Raw genomic sequence first — 18,858 nt, 5'->3', positions numbered from 1 at the left:
GATTTCCAGTTTCCAACATTGTAAATTCACAGCATTTTGCAACCCTAATTCCCAAAACAACTCCTTTTTTACCCCTTACAATCTCTCGCAAGTCAAATAAACTCTTATAAAACCAACTTTTTAATTCACTTCCATTCATTTTCTACCAGTTTATCCTCCACACGAGGGTTGCAGCTCGTTCTTTTGCAGAGCGTGAAACACTGCAGCTTGCAATAACCCCTTCAACCAAATCCAGCACCTATGGAATGGGCTTGAATGTCAGATCATATAGAAAGCCTTTCCAGAGGAACCAAGCAGCAATTATAGCAGCACGAGGAATGAAAGGAAGAAATGTAATTAGTTTTGTGAGGGAGATGTTCAGGTGTCCACATGCTTTGTTTACACACACACACACACGCACACTCACACGCTTGAGGCCACAAATGTCCTGTCATTTGCAATTACGTGATCCCAGCTATACTGTATATAATCACTACCATGAGGGTTGGGCGTTCTCATTCAAAGTCTTATAAACTCTTCAAATCCTTCTATCTAATCAAAGTCATGATTTAGAGCAGCACTCCAGTCATTCATTAGCATTTAAATGATCAATAATACAATCACAAATGCCATGAAAATATAATATTAGAATTAGCCAAGCCTCTCAATATGGGAGCTGCAAATTAACATCGTTTTCACAATAGTCCTGAAGATACAATCGTACCGGCTACACTCAGTATGATTGGGGACTCTGTTAAATTGGGGGTTGCAACATTCAGCTCGTACGAGTTTGCTTTCACACTGAACTTTATTGAAACGGACCGAACCTTTTGAATAATGTATTCCCCTCCTCGCCTGAGGCATCAAGAGTTACTGAAGGAGAAGACGAGCCAACAGTGAACAAGAACACATCTGTTGGTTAATGCAGGACAACTTCTGTTTCCTCCACATCAAAGCAAAACACGGGACTTTCAGAGCAAACCAACTAGGATTCGATTTAGAGGGACCGGTGTGAATGCAACCCAAGTGACTACTTGTAGTATTTGTGAGTTTTGGTTCGGGCTGCAGCTAAAAACATTATCACGATGAAATGTTAACAAATTATAGTCGATATTATCACCATAACACCCAATAAATAAAGTGTGATATTCGCTCCGTAGTGCAAGTTGAACAAAGCTATTAACTGTGGTTGTTCATGAGCAGAAAAACACAGAGAGACATTTCACAAATATGAAATAAATCAAAGTAATTATATGCATTATGCCTCACAGTGTTCTTGTGCAATATACACTATGTTATATTGAACCTTTGCTGCCACTGAAGAAAATGATATTGAATAATTACAGAGTCTATTATTATACAGTAGTTATTAGTTTCCTACAAGGTAACAGTAGTACTACAGTAGTAGAGTGTGCTTTCTGACATCAAATAACAAATAACATCCTCCCCACAGAAAAGAGAAAGAAAAACTGAGTTCTAACAAATGCAAACCTTTTATTTCTCTGTGGCACATCTATTTATAGATCTCAGAAAAGAAGAACCATCGCATCCTGAACTTCTGACAGCAATTAGCTGAGTGCAGGTAGTGATGCAGACTGTTGTGCATGCAGACAGACCATGATGAAGCAAAGAATAAAGGAAAAGCAAAAAGGGAAGTCAAAGAAAATAGACAAAAGGAAGAAACACAAGTTGAGATTGATGGAGAGAGGGGGGGGGGCATGAATACACTATCTAACCTCTGAGCCTTCTAAAGCCCAAAATGCACTGGGGCTTTTGTCCATCACCCGGGGAAAAGACAGAGCAGACGCCTTGGCCTTGTTCTCTGGCTGTTTTAAAATGAGCAGTGCAGTGTGGAGCAATGTTTGGCGAAGGTTGCTATAAATAGGCTGTTGTGTGGACTGCCTGGATAAATTAATAATTAAGGAATGGGGGGGGGGGGGGTTCATGGTGTTCACACAAGATGCCTATAAACGGGAGAAAGTCATCCTGCTGCCACTGTGACGCAGATGCAGCTCTCTTCTTTCTTCTACGCCGTCTTTCTTACAAGGACAGTGGCCGCGCAGTGACAAAGTCATGAAGTTAAAGAAAATCCAAGCTAAAGGTTTTATACATGAGCCCACCTTGAGGTTCGAAAGGGCCTATATAAAAGAAATACATGATACTAAGTCATACAATTACATTAGTCATTAGGGATTAAGGAAACATGTTAAATTTAAATACTAGCTTCACTGACAACAATAATGACCATTTTAAATTTGCTAACTTTGTAACCAGCAGGGTTGCTGGGCAGAGTTTTAAACCGTGAAGGTTGCTGTTGTACATATTTTTATATACATTACTTCGTTCTGTTACGTGTGAACAAGGAAAAATAAACTTAGACACATGAGCGTTCTTATCTGGAGCCGTTTCTCAACATTGTATTCTTATGTCATTGTTGGAAGATTTATTCAGAATTCATTAGTGAAATGTTTTGTTGTTTTTTGCACTAAAATGTCAGCCCCCTTATACATAATTAATAATCCTACGGCAATAAAAAAAAACAGTAGTAATCTGTCAGCACGCGGCTGCCACGTCTCGTCTACTGGTCTAATCCTGCTGAGGAATCAGTCCAGAGGAAGGTTGATGCACATGTAGAAATTTACAAAACGCTCATTGCATTAGGTTTATAAGCTTCCTTTGAATAAGAAATGCTTATTTTCTACTTGGTCTTGCACCAGCAGCACAGTTACACAGCACATAAGCAGCCTTGTGTGTTGCTATGTTCACACACCTGTGATTAATGACACAGGCAGGTTATGTACACAGGTATACGTTGGTTTTGGTAATCATACAGCCAATATGTTGAATTGTTTGCTTGATAATATGTAAACTTAACCATGTGCAAAAATAAGCACGTATGATCTTTCAGTTTCCAACATCCGGCCCCATCTTTTCTGCAGAAGCTCAATCTGGAGTTTGGACAAGTCTGAGCAACTCCAACCTCTGCTAACTCTACAGTATATATGCAAACTGCTGAGTTCATCTCTAGCAGCTCGTGATATTCATCTTTATCCCAGAACGCACTAAAACCCCGAATAATTCCTCCTGCAGTCGCCCCACCTTTGAATTGAAGGTGACCTCATTAGTCGCTGCTCCAGCTGGACTGTGTTAGGTGAAAGTGCATCGACTGAACAACCTTGTGTGAAACTAGAAAGGTATAATTCGTCAGCGCGCATTCGTCTCAGGTGCTGGTCACAGAGCGGGGAACAAAACTGATACGTTTCCAGAACAGAACAGAGTGAGATCAGCAGTTCATTCTTACAGGAATTATGTCATTTTCTATATCCATCTTTATAGGATTTTAATACACTCTCCAAACAGCAAACCCAAGAGAGGTGAAGTTGTTAATTAAGTGCTTTAATGTAAAAATGTCACAACACAAGTCTTTATCTTCCGTCGCCAAAACACTGTGGTTGCCTCCACTCATCCAACCCTGATATTTAAAAGTTCCGCACATAAAAAACATTCAAATATAACAGTACTGGCAATTTTTAAACGACTAATCAATTACGAAAACTGCAGTGTTAAAAGGACAAGCTTTAAACTATGTATTTTAATGTTTTTTTCCCCTCCAACCTCTTCATGTTACATCAGTAGGTGAAAAACAAATCTGAGACTTGAGACACAATGTTCTGATATGCTGCTCTCACGGTCACAGCTGTGTGGTGCAACCAAATATCCGGTTTCTGAGCAAAACGTGACGCGCTGCCGAGTGTGGAGCTTATATTTCCAAAATTCTTACAGTTAAACTAGAGCTGTATGTGTTGACAAATCAAAAACATGTTCTGTTTTTTAATTAGTGCCACATTATCAGCCCTATACCAAATTAAACCATGAGATAAGTGGCTTGTTGTACACCCGTTTTCACAGAAACCAAACTGAACGAATCAATTAAAGCGTGACACACAGAGAATCAATAGAATGTGCAGGGTGGAGGTTTCATAAATCTTTTTCTCAGATAAACAGGGTATTAATATAAAAACACAGAGTTTTATTATGCATTAGTGCATCATTCATTTTAGACTCAAAGTCACTTTTTTTGGTTTTTATCTTAAGCAAAACAATTATTTCAGTGCCAGTGATTTACTTGCAGCACATCAGGCTCCAGCTTCACATAATCCCCAACACATTTCAAATATCAGCTGAGGACAAACCACAATGTGCAGGGTTTTTTTTTTAAATCAGCAAAATGCACGTTATTTGGACTTGGAATATACTATTAAACAGACAATAAGACCATTTTGCTTCATAAGGTTTTTTTGTTTTTTTTTAAATGTCTATTTGTGTTTGCACTGTGTATGTACTTATGTATTAATGCACACTGCTGCGCACAAGTGTGTATATTTATGCATACATATTCAAGTGTTGCATCAACCTGCCTCGGGGCTACAGATGGGAACTAGCCTATGGCTGCAATCTGGCACATTTACATGTGAATCGTCTTTAATGTTGCCGTCCCTTATTTACGGTCAATAAATAAATACATAAATAAATAAATAATGAGCTTCTTATGAAATTGTTGTGACTACAGTCAAAAGGTGAGTCCCCCAATCATGGCAGAACCAGAATCACCATCAATAATCAAAATGAATAGCTTTGCCTCTGGAATGAAAAGGAAAAACAAAAACACCTCCACTGACACAAAAACAACAAGACTGAAACAGAGGCCAAACTTAATCCCAACGGACTCCACACACGAACCCTGAAACTGCACTGGGACTGTGCTGAATCAGCAACATTTTAGGACTCAAACAAGGACACTAATTCAATAACTTTGGACTAAAACAAAGCAACACTGCATACAGGAGCTGAACGCCGGTTTATCGTCACGTGTTCTCGCTCCAGGATGTGAAACACTGATCGGATCACATTCTGTTCCCACTATAAATATCCCGCTCTCCTCATCTAATGTCCGTCGTCTCCCCGATCGTGTCACCTTCTACCTCGAACCCTCCCATCTGTTTTCTGTGCAGACCGTGGTTTGTTTCAAAAGGTCAGCCACACAAGTCAATCATTCTGGCAGACAGAACACTAACATATCATGGTCTGTCAGACTGTTAGTGCGAGTGACTGATGTGTATCCTCCCGTTAATGGTAACACGCATGAGGAAGCTGGATGCACTTTGTTCAGAAATGTCATCTACACACACACACACACCTGTATAATCACATGAATGGCACAGACACCTGAGACAAGCTCTCGAGTTGCATTTTGCTCATTAAAAGAAGTTTAGTTTCCTGCCGACACAAAAACTCAGCCGTTAGCCAAGAGAAAATTAAATGTCAAGTCTCAAAAACTCACCCAAAAAAAAAAAGATTAATTCTCCCATTTTACATTTGTGTATAATGATTTATTTTTTCCTGGGCATCTTTTGGAAAATGTCCAGGTTTGTCCATTTACAGAAATGGCAGATATAATGGTCAGAAAATGCACGTAATGCATGTAAATTTAATGTGGCCACAATTTATTTTGGAAACTGAGTTACAGTTTTTCATCTTTAAAAAGTGGACGACCTTAAAAAGGGAATGTCACCGGGTGACACCAACTGAAAAACCCAGAGAGTTGCATGGAGCCGATTTAATGCTGTTCAACCTTTCCGTTACAAATCCTCTCGTCACCGACAGGATTTGGCATGTGTCCTTCTCATTACTGTAACTATTAGACCACTATGAATAGAAAATTCAAAAACAATGGACTGGCGATCTCTCCAGGGTGTGACCCCCACCTTTCGCCCTATGTCAGCTGAGATTGGCACAGTGGCCCGCACGACCCTCGTGTGGAGGATAAAGCGGTAGAAGATGGATGGATGGATACCGGAAAGCAGAGAAATAGCGCTTTGCACCCATATACTATGTATAAGCCCTCAGGACTTCCAGCGCGTCACATTTGTGACTGCCAGATATCAAAAGTGAAAGTTATCTTGGGAAAAAAGGGCAGAAGCATCACTCACTGAACATTTTGACAATTCTACAGCCATGAAATCAAAATAAATCCAGGCTGCCTGATTGAAGATGGTGTTTAATTGACTAAAGTGGCACAATTCTCAAACAAATGAGACGTCTGTTAATTTATCTTGTGCCCTGTCGGTTTTAAATTCTTATCCTTTTTTCCCTCCCCAACACCTCGGTGACTCCCGACAGGACGTCTGGTCACTCATCCCATTCTTAAATCACCTTTACCCTTTCAAGAAGTCAGACAACCATCGCCGGCCAGTCACGCAGAGCCATGGACAAAGAAGTTAATTTAAAAAAAAGGGAGAACAAAAGGTGAGGACATGAAGACATACAATTTAAAAGGAGATTTGGGTTTCATTTAACCAGGGGGGCAGTCAATGAAAAGAGAAAGGAAATGCATTCCATGTGAGGAGCAGGAAATCAATTAGATGAGAAGAGTAGAGGAGGAAAAAAACAAAAAAACATGCTGATTGGAGAGAAACGTGAACCGAGGAAATAAGTGTGAAGGACAAAGGAAGTTGGAGAAAAACCACAGCCATCATTTCACCTCATAAAGGTGTCCGAGTGTTGGCCGGGGACCTTATGGGCTGTGTGAAGACCCTGCAGACCAGCGGGGAAAAAAAAAAAAGCACTTTCTTGCATTTAAACCCATTGCTTTTCTGTGGATATTAAACTTTATGAGCACAACTCTCCTTTCATCCGCAAGTGAGCGACACAGAATAATGTGTGATATTTCATGGAAATAACGCTTCATCCCTTCTTTTGCCAAGAAACTGCACTGATGCACAAACGGCTGTTCAAATAAAGTTACTCTATCGGCAGCAGCTGGATCCAACTCATCTGTCCGTTAGGGCTGAACGGTTAATCGTAATGGCTACACAGCCTACTGCCATTTTCAAATCGTAGGAGGATTTAAAAGCCTAAATGTGAGTCAAAATATCATTTCAGATGAATTATTGTCTAGATCTATATACTTACTGAAGAGAACATCTTTGTTTCTCCCAGATCTGCACAAATATCGCAAAGTAATCATTTTAAATATGTTTTTAAATGAAAATAATGGTGTAAAAATTACCATTTCTGTCAAAAAAAATCGCAATATATATTTATTCATAATCATTCAGCCCTCATCATCATGTCTCAAATGGAAAACAATAAATATGATACATACATTGTGAGACAACAATTAATCAATTATAATAAATGACTATATTAATCAACAACTAATTGTTGAATCTGAGGGGATTTTTTCATAAAATTAAAAAGTTCTCTGAGGTCAGCTTCTTAAATATTAAAGTGTATTTGTTCCTTTTATAGATGAAAAAACTGTGATTCAAGTGATTTAATCAAGGAAATGCTGGACAGATTTATTAATGATTCAAGTTGTTGTCATGTTACTTGTAGCCCTCATCTATCGTTTGTTTTGTCATTTAAGAGTGATGTGTTAGACCAATTAACAAACTGTAGCTACAACTGTACAGTGATTAGATTTAAAAAGGAATGATGATTATTGAGCTTTGGTAGGTTTCCATTTTCACTATTCATTATTAACCAATAACATCCAACCATCATCTCCTGCACCTATAGAGCTCTCGTACCCAATGTCACACAATCCCATGATGCAACAGTTGGAGCCAAAATAACTACATCTTTGGCAAGAAGCTGTACAGTTGAAATCCATAAACATACAGTATATACCAGGCGGTGTGCCAGGGAACTCGTCTCTTTGTCGGCCCTATCATAAAAAAGTGAAGAGGGAGGAAAGTTAAGGGGAGAGCATTTAACTTGATCACCAACGATCCCCAGAGACGGCAGAGGTGGATCACTGCCATGAAATGTGCTGCTGGCAAAGACAAAGCGGGTGAACACACAGGCAGCGGATTCACTCGTCATCACTTCAGCTCAGCTAGAGTTGTAATAAATCCATATATTCAAGTTAAGGACAACGGAGGCTCACTGAGGTGATGAGATAATTCCAGCCAAGTACATCACACATGTGAGTAAAAGAGTTAGCACTCTTGCCTTTGCAGCAAGAGCCTTTTTGCATGGAGTTTGCATGTTCTCCCCGTGTGGATGTGGGTTTTCTCTGGCTTCCTCCCACAGTCCAAAAACATGCAATATGGGGATTAGGTACATTGGACACTCTAAATTGACAGTGAATGTGAGAGTAAAGGGTTGTTTGTTTCTTCATCAGCCACTATAATAGATTTCTGATTGTTTTAGCTTCTTAAATGTGAATATATCCTTTGTTTCTTTGCTCTTTATGACAAAGAAATCATTAAAACTCAATCATTTTGGTTTGTGGACAAAACAAGACATTCAAGAACGTCATTTTCTTATTTTTTTTGATTCAGTATTTTTCCAGCCAACGTGTTTTTCAAACTGTTCCTTTAAACACTCATTTGCATTCTCCGGGCTCCAAACTTTCCTCGTCACAGTCTCATTTACCAAACGTCACTAAAAGGTAACGCACTTGAACGACGTGTGCTCAAAGTGATTAGACGGCCATAATAATATTTTCAGAGCCATCACCTTGCCTGTAGGTGGAGGAGGTGGAATAACTATTCATTCTCTGTCACAGCCTCGATTAGAGCCACTCTAGAAAGCTGGTGGGCTCACTTAGCACTGTAATAAATACTCAGAGAGCCGAGGGACAGTGGAGACACGGAGAGGGAGCGATGGAGGAGAGCTGATGAAGAGATAAGAGGGATTACAGAGAGAGGCTGTAAGAGGAACTGAGGAGAAGAAGGGGTGGAAATTGTTATGAAATGAATAGAGCAATATGCACTGAGAAGATTGGGAGTGACAGTAAAAATAAAAGAAGCTCTGGAGACACTCTCTCTCTCTCTTGCGCATAACACACATTTAATGTGTCTTTCCTCCTCTTTCTTTTTCCGCGGGATGTGAGTTGGTTACAGCTGCCAGCAGGAGCTTGGCAGACACAGAGCTACACGACTGACGCAGCTCGGAAAATTGTTTCCTCCCGGTTGTCTTTTGTCTGGATGGCCGTTTGGGTGAATTATGGAGCCAGCCTTTAGCGAGAGACATAGCAAACATCTGCAAGCCGATTGGCTCATAAATTCACGCAGCCTCTGAATGCCCACCCATCCATTGTGTTGTCTGTGGTCAAATAGAAACAACAAGAGGCCGAAGCCATCAGGCTCGTCCTAGGTCGATGGAACTGTTGTTGCAATTACAGGCTCTTCTCGAGGCGAGTTTGAGAACGCTGAAAAGCTTCTGTGTGATTTAAGCCACATGAAATGCTCACATTATAAAATCTATGCACTATCTTAAGAGTACGACACTTCAGGCACTTTTCCATTATACAGTTCTGGCTCTACTCTAATTGGTTTGGTATGAGGCACATTTTCAATGACTTCATAGTACACCCTCAACGTGGGCGGAGTCATCATGGCAAAGCTGCACAAAACTGCTGTCATTTAGTTTAATACGCGACACAAACTAGTGACTTCTCGGTGGAACTGAATCATTAGAATCAGTTCATTAATAAGATTAGTTCAGCACTTCCAGCATGACCGGAGCACAGACTCCGTCGACACATTCACTGAACTGAAATGCGGCTGAACGAGTTGTGCTTCGGCTCACAATCGCTTGCTTTCGGCAGTGCTGTCGCTAAATACACCAGACTCTTCTGTTAAATATTGAGATTTTAGAAATGTACTTGCTAAAGGATTTTTAAGACTTTTTAACTGATCTACAGTTCAGCATTGTTTGGTTTGATTCTTGTGTCGGACGTCGCGCTCATGACTCTTCCAGTGATGACATCTTTGACCTATCAGTGGTCGGCGGTCTGTTGACGTCACATTTTAGTATCGGCTTAGCTTGATTGGAACCTCACCAGAGCAGGTACTAAAAATAAAAAAAATGCTACTCCTAATAAAAAGTGGAGCCAAAATGAGCCGTGGCAAAACTGTATAATGGAAAAGCGACATTTGTTTTCTGACTGGAAACTTAAGTTGTAAACTGCTCACTCTCCTGCACCAAAGTCCATAAATCCAAACAAAGGACTTCAACATAGAAGTGATAAAGTACAAGACATTTGAATTGAACCGACTGGATCGACACCACCTTTATACCACGATGTAAAATCGTTGATTTAACCCCGATAAAGGCCTTGACTGATGAAATGCATTGGCAGTCAGCACTGAATAGCTTTTCATCAAGTGCAATTCAGTGTGTCACGTGTTTGTTTTTCCACATTCAATTCACTTTGTCACCAGGAAATAATGAATTTCTGTGAACCAATGAATGGACCACGGTGCGTCTAGCTCCACCCACACTGGTGCTGGTCCACTGAGCTAGTTACTCTGCAAAACGGGAGTGCAAAAAAAGTGGGGCGGTGCAGATTATTTAGGGACTCTTCACGAGATTTGACAATAAAAAAAGGAAATAATTGCATAACCATTTGATGGATTCAGGGCAAACATGACAACCACACTTAAAAAAACAACTTAACTATCCCTTTAACAGAGTATTAGGGGATGAGAAGTCCAGAGGATCAGCTAATTCAGTTAATTTTTCCTCAAGGTAACACAGATCACATTCATCCTGTGACGCCTCGACCATGTTGGTTTTTTGAGAGAGAGGAGATGCAAGGCCACAAGTTCAGAACTGAGATGCTGATGACGCATACAGTGTGAAATATGTCACCCACAGCTACTTTTCTTTAACTTATCAGCCTCTGCCTGAGTCTCACTCACTTTACAGCTGAGAGGACAGATACGAGAAGAACGTCAGTGAAGTCCCGAGTTTGTTTCTATATTTGACTTCATTAAAAAACACTTTTCCTGAAGCTAAGCTACTTTAAGAGAATCCTCACTAATTCCACAACGTGAAACTTTGCAATGTTAAAGCAGCACAGAGAAGAACAGGTAGTATATAGAAAAAAATATATAAAATATTACAAGTACATGTACACAATCACACGTATATCCTAATATCCGTTGGATCCTTATTAAAGAACAACCATCATGGATTATATCATATCAGAAACCTTGTGCCTTCTCTACACACTGCAGGCCACAGACGCGCACACACACAAACACCTCCATGTAATCTCTGCCCTCTAACTCTGAGGTCAGGGAGGTTACATGCATTAGAGCGGCTTAAAAGTTGTTATGCAAGACCCACGGCCATCAGAGAATTAGCCTAATTGGAACAGAATACAAGAAAGCAAGTTGAAATTAGCATAAAAATGACTGAATTAACATAGACACACATACACACAGATAGAGCCTGTCCTCTCGCCCTCTGACCAGATAAGGGCACATTTTATCCATTTCTGTCCCTAAATTTATTTTACATCTAGTTTTTTTATGCATCCCACAGCAATATTTCTTAATTAAAAGTGTAACAGCACAAACACTGTATTTGAGTTTGCATGTTCACTGAAATAAACATTTTTGCCAATGTATCAATATAATATTTTTCAGTTAATAATTATGAGGGGGGTGCCCGATTCTCCACTTGAACCTGTGCCCCCTGAAATGTATGTGCACGCCCCTGCAGAGCACGAGGCAAACGCAAACATACATCTTACCGGTTATAAACAAATTCACCTTTAACTCCAACCTAACACAGTCTTTTTCTAAATGAATTATCAATCCCCAAATGTCTATGTCTTTGTGTTTGTTTGGGTGTTTGTTTTTGTAAATGTTTGCACAGGTGCGTCAGGTTACCTTTGATTCCGGCTGGCTGGGCACGGTGGCCTCGTTCTCCTTCTCGCTGATTTCAGTCATCTCCGGGAACAACAAAGAGATGAGTACAAATTCTCCTTCGGCTGCGGAAGTTGTGGGAGAAAGACGAGTCCACGGTGACAAGAGTCAAAGAGGAAACTATCAGCTCACACAAGCTGAGGCATCGCTACGGTCTCGCGTCCACGGAGGCTGAGCGCGTCATCTTCCGTCCACATGGGATTTGTTTAGAAGTATAATCAGAGATTATAGGTCCAAATGTTGTTTCTTGGCTGTAGTCTGTAAATGTGCACATGAAAAAAGGAGTTCACATACATCAAATAGAGGTAAATATCCTGTAGCAGGAGGAGGAGTCGGTGTGTGCGTGCGCTTCCCTTCGCCGCCTCGCTCCTGTCTCATCCACCGGCACTGCTCTTTACCTCGCCTCGCGCGCGCACTCACGCGCTTTTACAACAACTTTGATTTCGCCGAGACAAAGTGCTTGGCTGGCGCTGATTGGCCCTCACGCTGTGGGGAAAAGAACCCCAGTAATATCAGACAGGACTCGGTATTGGCTGATAAATGGTGACGCCAGGACGCACAGGTCGGCACAAATGGCAGGTGGACCCACGGAGAGCAGAGGAGGCCCATGCATTCCAAGTTTACACTCGTTTGGAATAAAGAATAAGACACACTACTGTAGCAATATATTATATTTGACCCCTATGAGCCTATAATATACAAATGTGTGATTAGGTGTTAAAAGGATGATGTTCAGTATGATGGCTTGGGCAATATTCTTTTAAAGACACTGTAGGCAAGATTTGTGTGTAAGTAACACCAAATGACCTTTTCAGCCAGTGCTCCCCTTATCTATTTAAATATCCAGTCTATTAAAAAATAACTAAAAACTTCAAGCACACAGTCCGTTTTATTTGGTGTCCTGTTATGATGCTCTTCCTCCAGGACACAAATGTGGCAAGAAGTCAGTGAATGTAACAATAAAATAAAATAAAAACTCTAGACACTAGAAACAAAACGAGAAGGGGTGAACGTCAAATAGTGAACCCCGAGAAATGGTTATTCTGCCACATAATTATCAATTGGACAGATTAACACCTAAACAGAGTAATGGCATCCTGTGAGAAATAGTCAAATGAAAAAGTACTGATACTTTGTCCCGGACAGTACCGACCCACTTCAAGCACTGCTTTCAGCATAATGTAAATCAACCGACTATGACAGTTACACCTTTGCTCCTCCTCTTTTTAGAAACAGGTCTTTTTTTCCATGTTCCATGTCCATGAAGAGCTGCTTTGCATTTCCGCATGTGTTCAATCTCTCATTCCATTCCTGTATTTCCCCGGAGTTCGTCCTCATTTGTATGTCCTTGTATTCTTTGAGTGCTGACTTATATAATCGAAAGCAAGTTTCCATGGTTACCGTCTCCTATGTAATTTCTTTTGATTGCGACACACCTTTAATTGGACTAGAAAGTGTGCTGGGGGGGGGGTCACTTGTATTTGGCTTGTGAGCTCTACATGGACTCAAACTGGAGGTGTGTTTGTGTTTGTTTGACAGACCACCGTGGAAATGGGTGGATGACAAAACTTAGTGGATGCTAGTGATTCTCTGCGTATGTGGAGAGTATGACTCTACAGCCTCACAAGTACATCTGTAGTGGCTTTGATTCAGGTGTCGTTGGTGCCACTCCAGCAACTGCCTATGGAGTAAAGAAACCTTAAAAAACCAAAAGAGTTTCTGAAGACAGGAGCTAAAGACACAGCACTGTCATTCTCAAACATATACTTAAGTGTAAACTTGGGTTTACAGCAATCTAGATTCCCGCCATTAGATGGCACTAATTCTTACTCACTGGACCTCTAAGTGCAATGTGTAACTTAACTCACTTACATGGCTCGCTCTGTACTCATCTATTTATTGATGAATTCCCCCAAAGTGTACATTGTGTATTCCAAGAATTGTATTGTAAAAAATAAAGTGTTTTGAAAAAAAAGAGTTGGTTAAAGCTCCTCAGATGTGAGCCTCTCTCACTATAAACTAAGAATACATTTGCCCCTCATTAGGTGTTAAGATGGTAGAGCATCACTTGAAAACCTCCCACTGATGATTCACATCATTCATATTCATCAAACACTAGGTCTGGATAAATGTACCCAGGTGCCAGTCTACATTTAAGACACTGACTCACACTGCAAGTGCTTCTCTTTTTTATTGGCTATTTCTGTTTCACTCCATTTAAACTTGCTCATCTTATAGATGATGACACACATCTCTCGTTTTTATTGTCCAATGCCGGTGCTGACATTAACTCAGAGTGTGGTCAGGAAGTAAAAATGCACTGTGAAGCATTACAGGCCGGCAGTGTTTGGGGTGTAGCACAATACCTGCGAGACATAAGTGATTAGAAAGAAACAGCAGTCCACACACAGCAGAGCTCCAGTGGCCCAGCATGGGTGGCTGATTCAGCACCAAGGACAGCTCCTCTCTGCAGGTCTGCCTCTAATACAGTATGTGTGTGAGTGATTGTGAGCGTGTGTACTTGTATTTGTTGCCTCTTTAGGACCTTTTCAGGCATAAACACAGTCCTTGTCAGGACCAGTAGTCCTTATGGAGGCCAAAACCTGGTCCTAATGAGGTATTTCTGAAGAACTGTTTAGGGCTTTAAATCTCGACAATCTCGAATTGTCTTATCACAATCTATTTTTCATTCTTCCCTTTGTATTTGACACTCGCTCACACACTTCTTCTCACGACCGCTCGCACCTTTATATTTGTTTCGAACCTCACAGAAAATCACATCGGCTGCACCGTGTTGATTTTACACATTGTCACGCGATTTCGACAAAGTGCAACTTCCATATTGTCTGTACTCATGAAAACAGGAGGAGGGACACATGTGAACATAGTAAACCCACCTCAAACCTGCATAATAAATTCATGCAGGCAAAAAAAAAAAAAGTGGGCCACGTATTCCACATGGAGCCACATTTTCATGGTGTAAAAAAACAAACAAAAACCCTTCAAAGTGATAAATGAATAAAAGAATAACAAGGCTGTTTTACACGTTTGCTTTGTTACATCATGAGACATTTGTCTCCTATCAGGAATTGTGGGTTAACGTGGGTTAATTTTTGACCCAGATACAGCGGGGGAGGGCTGCTGTGGATGTTGTTAGCAACATCAAAGAGTTTGAATTAAGCTTTGTTATTTACATTTAAAAAAGGGGGATATTTAGATTAACACACTGCATTTTTTTTTTTACATAATGGGCTTACAGCTTCACGTACAGCCGAGTCACTTTGTCATGAGGCAACACAAATATGGAGCGTGTCTTCATCCTTGGATTTATAATAATCTGTGAATACATGATGCACCATAATGTTGTTTTCTTTTCCTATGTCACATTTACTTATTAAAAACCTGTACAGTCAGTGAATGAAGGTAAAGTAAAGAACGATTAATTAACATAGATGCTGCAATTACACTCACAACAAGCTCATGCATTTTTACAGTTAAGGGTTTTCTGTGTTGTCTGTACAGAGGACTGATGAGTTTTAGAGACCTTTCTTTTTAAATGTCTAAAACAAAACGACACGTTTGAAAGAATGAAAGGATGATGGTTCGTGATGGCAGGATCGGTTTCCATCGTCATATGAGGGAAAAGAGTCAGCTTCTCTCCCGTCTGCTCCAAACGTTTGTCTCTTGGAAAGAAAACTTACTTCTGCACTTAGTGCTTTTGTACTCACTCACTGCTCCGCTCGAGGTCAAGTTCACACTGAGATTCTGTTTGAGGATGTGTGTATGTGTGAGTGTGTGTGTCTCTCTCTCTTTGGGTGAGTGCAGAAGAGACAGAGAGAAAGAATGGAGTGGGGAGAGGGTGGTGTATCGTTAAGTAGAGCGAAAAAAGTTCCCCTGAGCAGTTAATAAAAGATGATGCTGCACAAAGAGAACCAGCCAGAGCTGTAACATAAAATGAGAGAAAAGAGTGTCACTGTTTTTTTTGTCTGTTATGTCCTCCATAGCTCTTTCACTGTAGGAGTACGAATAATTATGACATTTGGTTGCGTTAAAGAGCTAATCTGACCTGTGACATGGAATCAACAACTGCACCACTTTATACTTTTATGCAGCTGATAGATTTTCTTACATTTGTGATAAAAAAAACAACAACCCAACAACCCAGTGTGGTCTCTCTTTTACATAATTACCTCCTTTTCCACAGCCTGACATTATCCCAGTGATGGAGAAAGACAGGAACTCTCATGCTGCTTTTTTCCCCATTGCTATGTTCAAACTTATATATACAGAGGCCATACGAATGTGCAATATAGAGTGTCTTATATCCTTTTTTTTTCACACACTTGAGCAAAAAGTCCTTGCAATGTTTTGAATGAAAAATGATTTTGTGACTTCTACACAATTATCGCTACTCCTCTTTTTCTTTGTTTTGTTTTTTTAAATGTGATATAAAGGAGGTAATTTGCTTAATCAGCGTTGTGTGAGCTCATTTGACAATGATTTGAAAGTAATCAAAGATAGTTTTAAGGAGAAAAATGGAAAAAACTAAATGAAAAGAGGAAAAGAAGATGCCCTCTGCTTCAGCGTGTCCTTTCATGGTCAGACATTATGCAGACCACATAGTAATATGGAGCTCTGTTAACATTAACATTCTGCTTCGTATTCTGCAGAAATACATAATCAGTCAGGGGGGAAGAACAGAAAGACTTTAAAAAAAAACACTGATGAATGGTTGCCATTTCATGCAAAATCCTCTGAAAGTGAGGATGGAAGTTAAAGAGTTAAAATGATTTGAACTTAATAATACCAAGGGATGAAATTGTAGGACTTTAACTTGATCATATAAAAACATAAAACATGGATCATTAGATGCAGATAAACAGTAGCAACAGGAATATCTCCCTTATGTAATGAAATACGTATATAGTTTGTAAACTAAGAGATTTTCTTTCACTCATACAGTATAATGGAGGTTGGAGCTCAGGTGAAAGTGTGCACGGTGACAGAATGCTGACATGCTCCTGTGAACCGGCTGCTGTGGATATAAAGTTCACCGTCTCAGCAGACTAATGTATAGCTGACACAGACACAAGATGAATCTTCCACCTATAAGGTGTGTTTAGCACGTTGGCTATAAATGAATGACTTGGCATCCATGGCAATATCTATGAAAGTTTTCTATTTGACAGGAGGTGCTGTAGCAAGATCAACACTCGTACTTCTCACTGCCGTCAATACATTAAATTGTATATTTGTACTACAAATGATATGAACCTCATTATAGTGCTGGAAGAATCAGTAGTTTTTGTAGTGGAGTATTTTAAGTGTTTTTTTTGCACTATATTTCAGAGGGATATTTTTTTTACCGATGCAGGTAAAGGTCTTGCAGATTTTGACATAAGTGGGACAGAAAACCAGGTTCAGTTGCAGAGCCAGAGTCAAACTAATAAACACGACAGCTATATTTAGCCGCAGATCCAGAGGCAAGATCCACAGTGCAGGTGCTGCCTGTTCACAGACAGTGCACCTGAATATACAGCTGTTTGACACAGTTTTGGGGAAATGGTGTGACCTTAAATTCCACAGCCTGAGAACACACACCACTGCTGTTGTGCTTCGGTCTCGTTAGATGTACGTATGGTTACATAATGTGTCTCTGTGTGCACAAGAACTATAGTGAAATATCAGCTCATCATAATAATAAACGAGGTTGTGTCGAAGTGAGAATAGAATGTATCCACAATTACATGTTTTCTCTCCCATTTTGGATGAAAACAGCGGGCAAAGCATGTTGTTTTCGGTGAAACTGAATCATTAGAATCAGTTCATTAAAAATATTCCCTCACCAAATCGTTCAGTACTTCCTGTATGACTGGAACACAAACTCCGTCACTGACACTAAACTGAAATACGGCCGAACGGGTAGTGATTGGGCTCACGACCGGCAGCGCTGTCACTAAATAAACCAGACTCCGCTGTTAAATATTAAGACTTAACGGAGGATCTTGCTGAATGTTGGAGTTTAACGCACGTACTTTGTCCAAAGCACTTTATAAATGTGCACTTTAAAAAGTGCTATGTAAATGAAAACATTATGGTTGGCCCTCGAGGTGCATTAAAATGCACTCTTGGTGGTTATAAAGAAAAATGAAGTCTTTATAAATTGAGGATAGAGACGCCGCACACCCCAACACTGCAAATGTCCACAGTGGAAAGAGAACGTGGATGGAATGTGGCCAGAATGACGGTGGGGTTTATGCTCAACTTACCCGCGGGGTTGGCTCTGCTGTTGACTGCTGACTCACATCCCACTGAGGTTATAGCAACAATAGATCTCCATTTCTTTGTAATGAGTGCTAGAGGCATAGAGACAAGTGGAGGACATGAGTCAAATGACCCACTCTGGTATAAACTTCACTTTAAACTACTGCCCACTATTACATTTGGTTTCAACAGCATTTAGTGAAGGTGAACACTTCATTCCTGCAGCTGAAGTCGTATATATAGTATCTCCTGTGAAATAGCATACCATATTATTTTAGGTTCTGCTGTCTGACTGTTACCTTCAAAGAGGGGAAACCAATAACAGAGATGATGAAGTCCTTCATGGCTTCTGCATCTTCTAATATCTCAACTCAACAAAATAGGATTGATTGACTGATTGGCTATTGTTGTTTACAAGGTCGGTAATAAACCAAAGTCAGTTAACATGTCTATTTATGAGAGAAAGTCTTGTTTGGTTAATCTATTGTCCTCATAGTGGAAAATAATCCTATTGTGAGTCCTTGACACTGAAAGGTACAGAAAAAATCATTATTATTATTTTGAGCATTTTACTTCTATATCAGGTTACATGTTTACTTTTGAACAACTTTTGCAATCCAAATAGAGGAGGAAGGAAAGTAGAATAGTTTATTGTCATCAGTTATACCTTCATTTCTTTTATATTTGCTGATGTTTTGCAAGCAATTTGGCTCAACTCGACATTTCAACCATTGTCAAGTGAAAGCGGGGGGTAAAAAATCATCCTTCTGCTGCTGTTCACTGGAATTTGATTCTTGTGCAAGAGTAAAACAGCTTCTCAAGGAAAGTGTGTTCTCAATGTTGAAAATGACGTCCATGAACTCTCTCTTCGCCTCTTCTCACCCCT

General features: G+C 40.1%; 1 protein-coding gene across 2 annotated transcripts in view; it reads right to left on the bottom strand.

Moving 5' to 3' along the window:
- LOC131448563 (SH3 and cysteine-rich domain-containing protein 2-like) overlaps window positions 1-12,087 on the bottom strand; it is a 29,534-nt gene extending 17,447 nt beyond the window's left edge. For both annotated transcript variants that reach the window (XM_058621138.1, XM_058621139.1), the window contains exon 1: window positions 11,673-12,087. In XM_058621138.1, the coding sequence (XP_058477121.1) occupies window positions 11,673-11,732 (60 nt within the window). In that variant the 5' untranslated portion in view covers window positions 11,733-12,087. The remainder of the gene's footprint in view (window positions 1-11,672) is intronic.
- Window positions 12,088-18,858: the final 6,771 nt, after the last annotated feature.

Source organism: Solea solea, chromosome 21, assembly GCF_958295425.1.
Source record: "Solea solea chromosome 21, fSolSol10.1, whole genome shotgun sequence".
NCBI lineage: Eukaryota > Metazoa > Chordata > Actinopteri > Pleuronectiformes > Soleidae > Solea > Solea solea.
The sequence above is the reverse complement of the archived record's forward strand: the minus strand, read 5'-3'. Positions and strand labels throughout refer to the sequence as shown.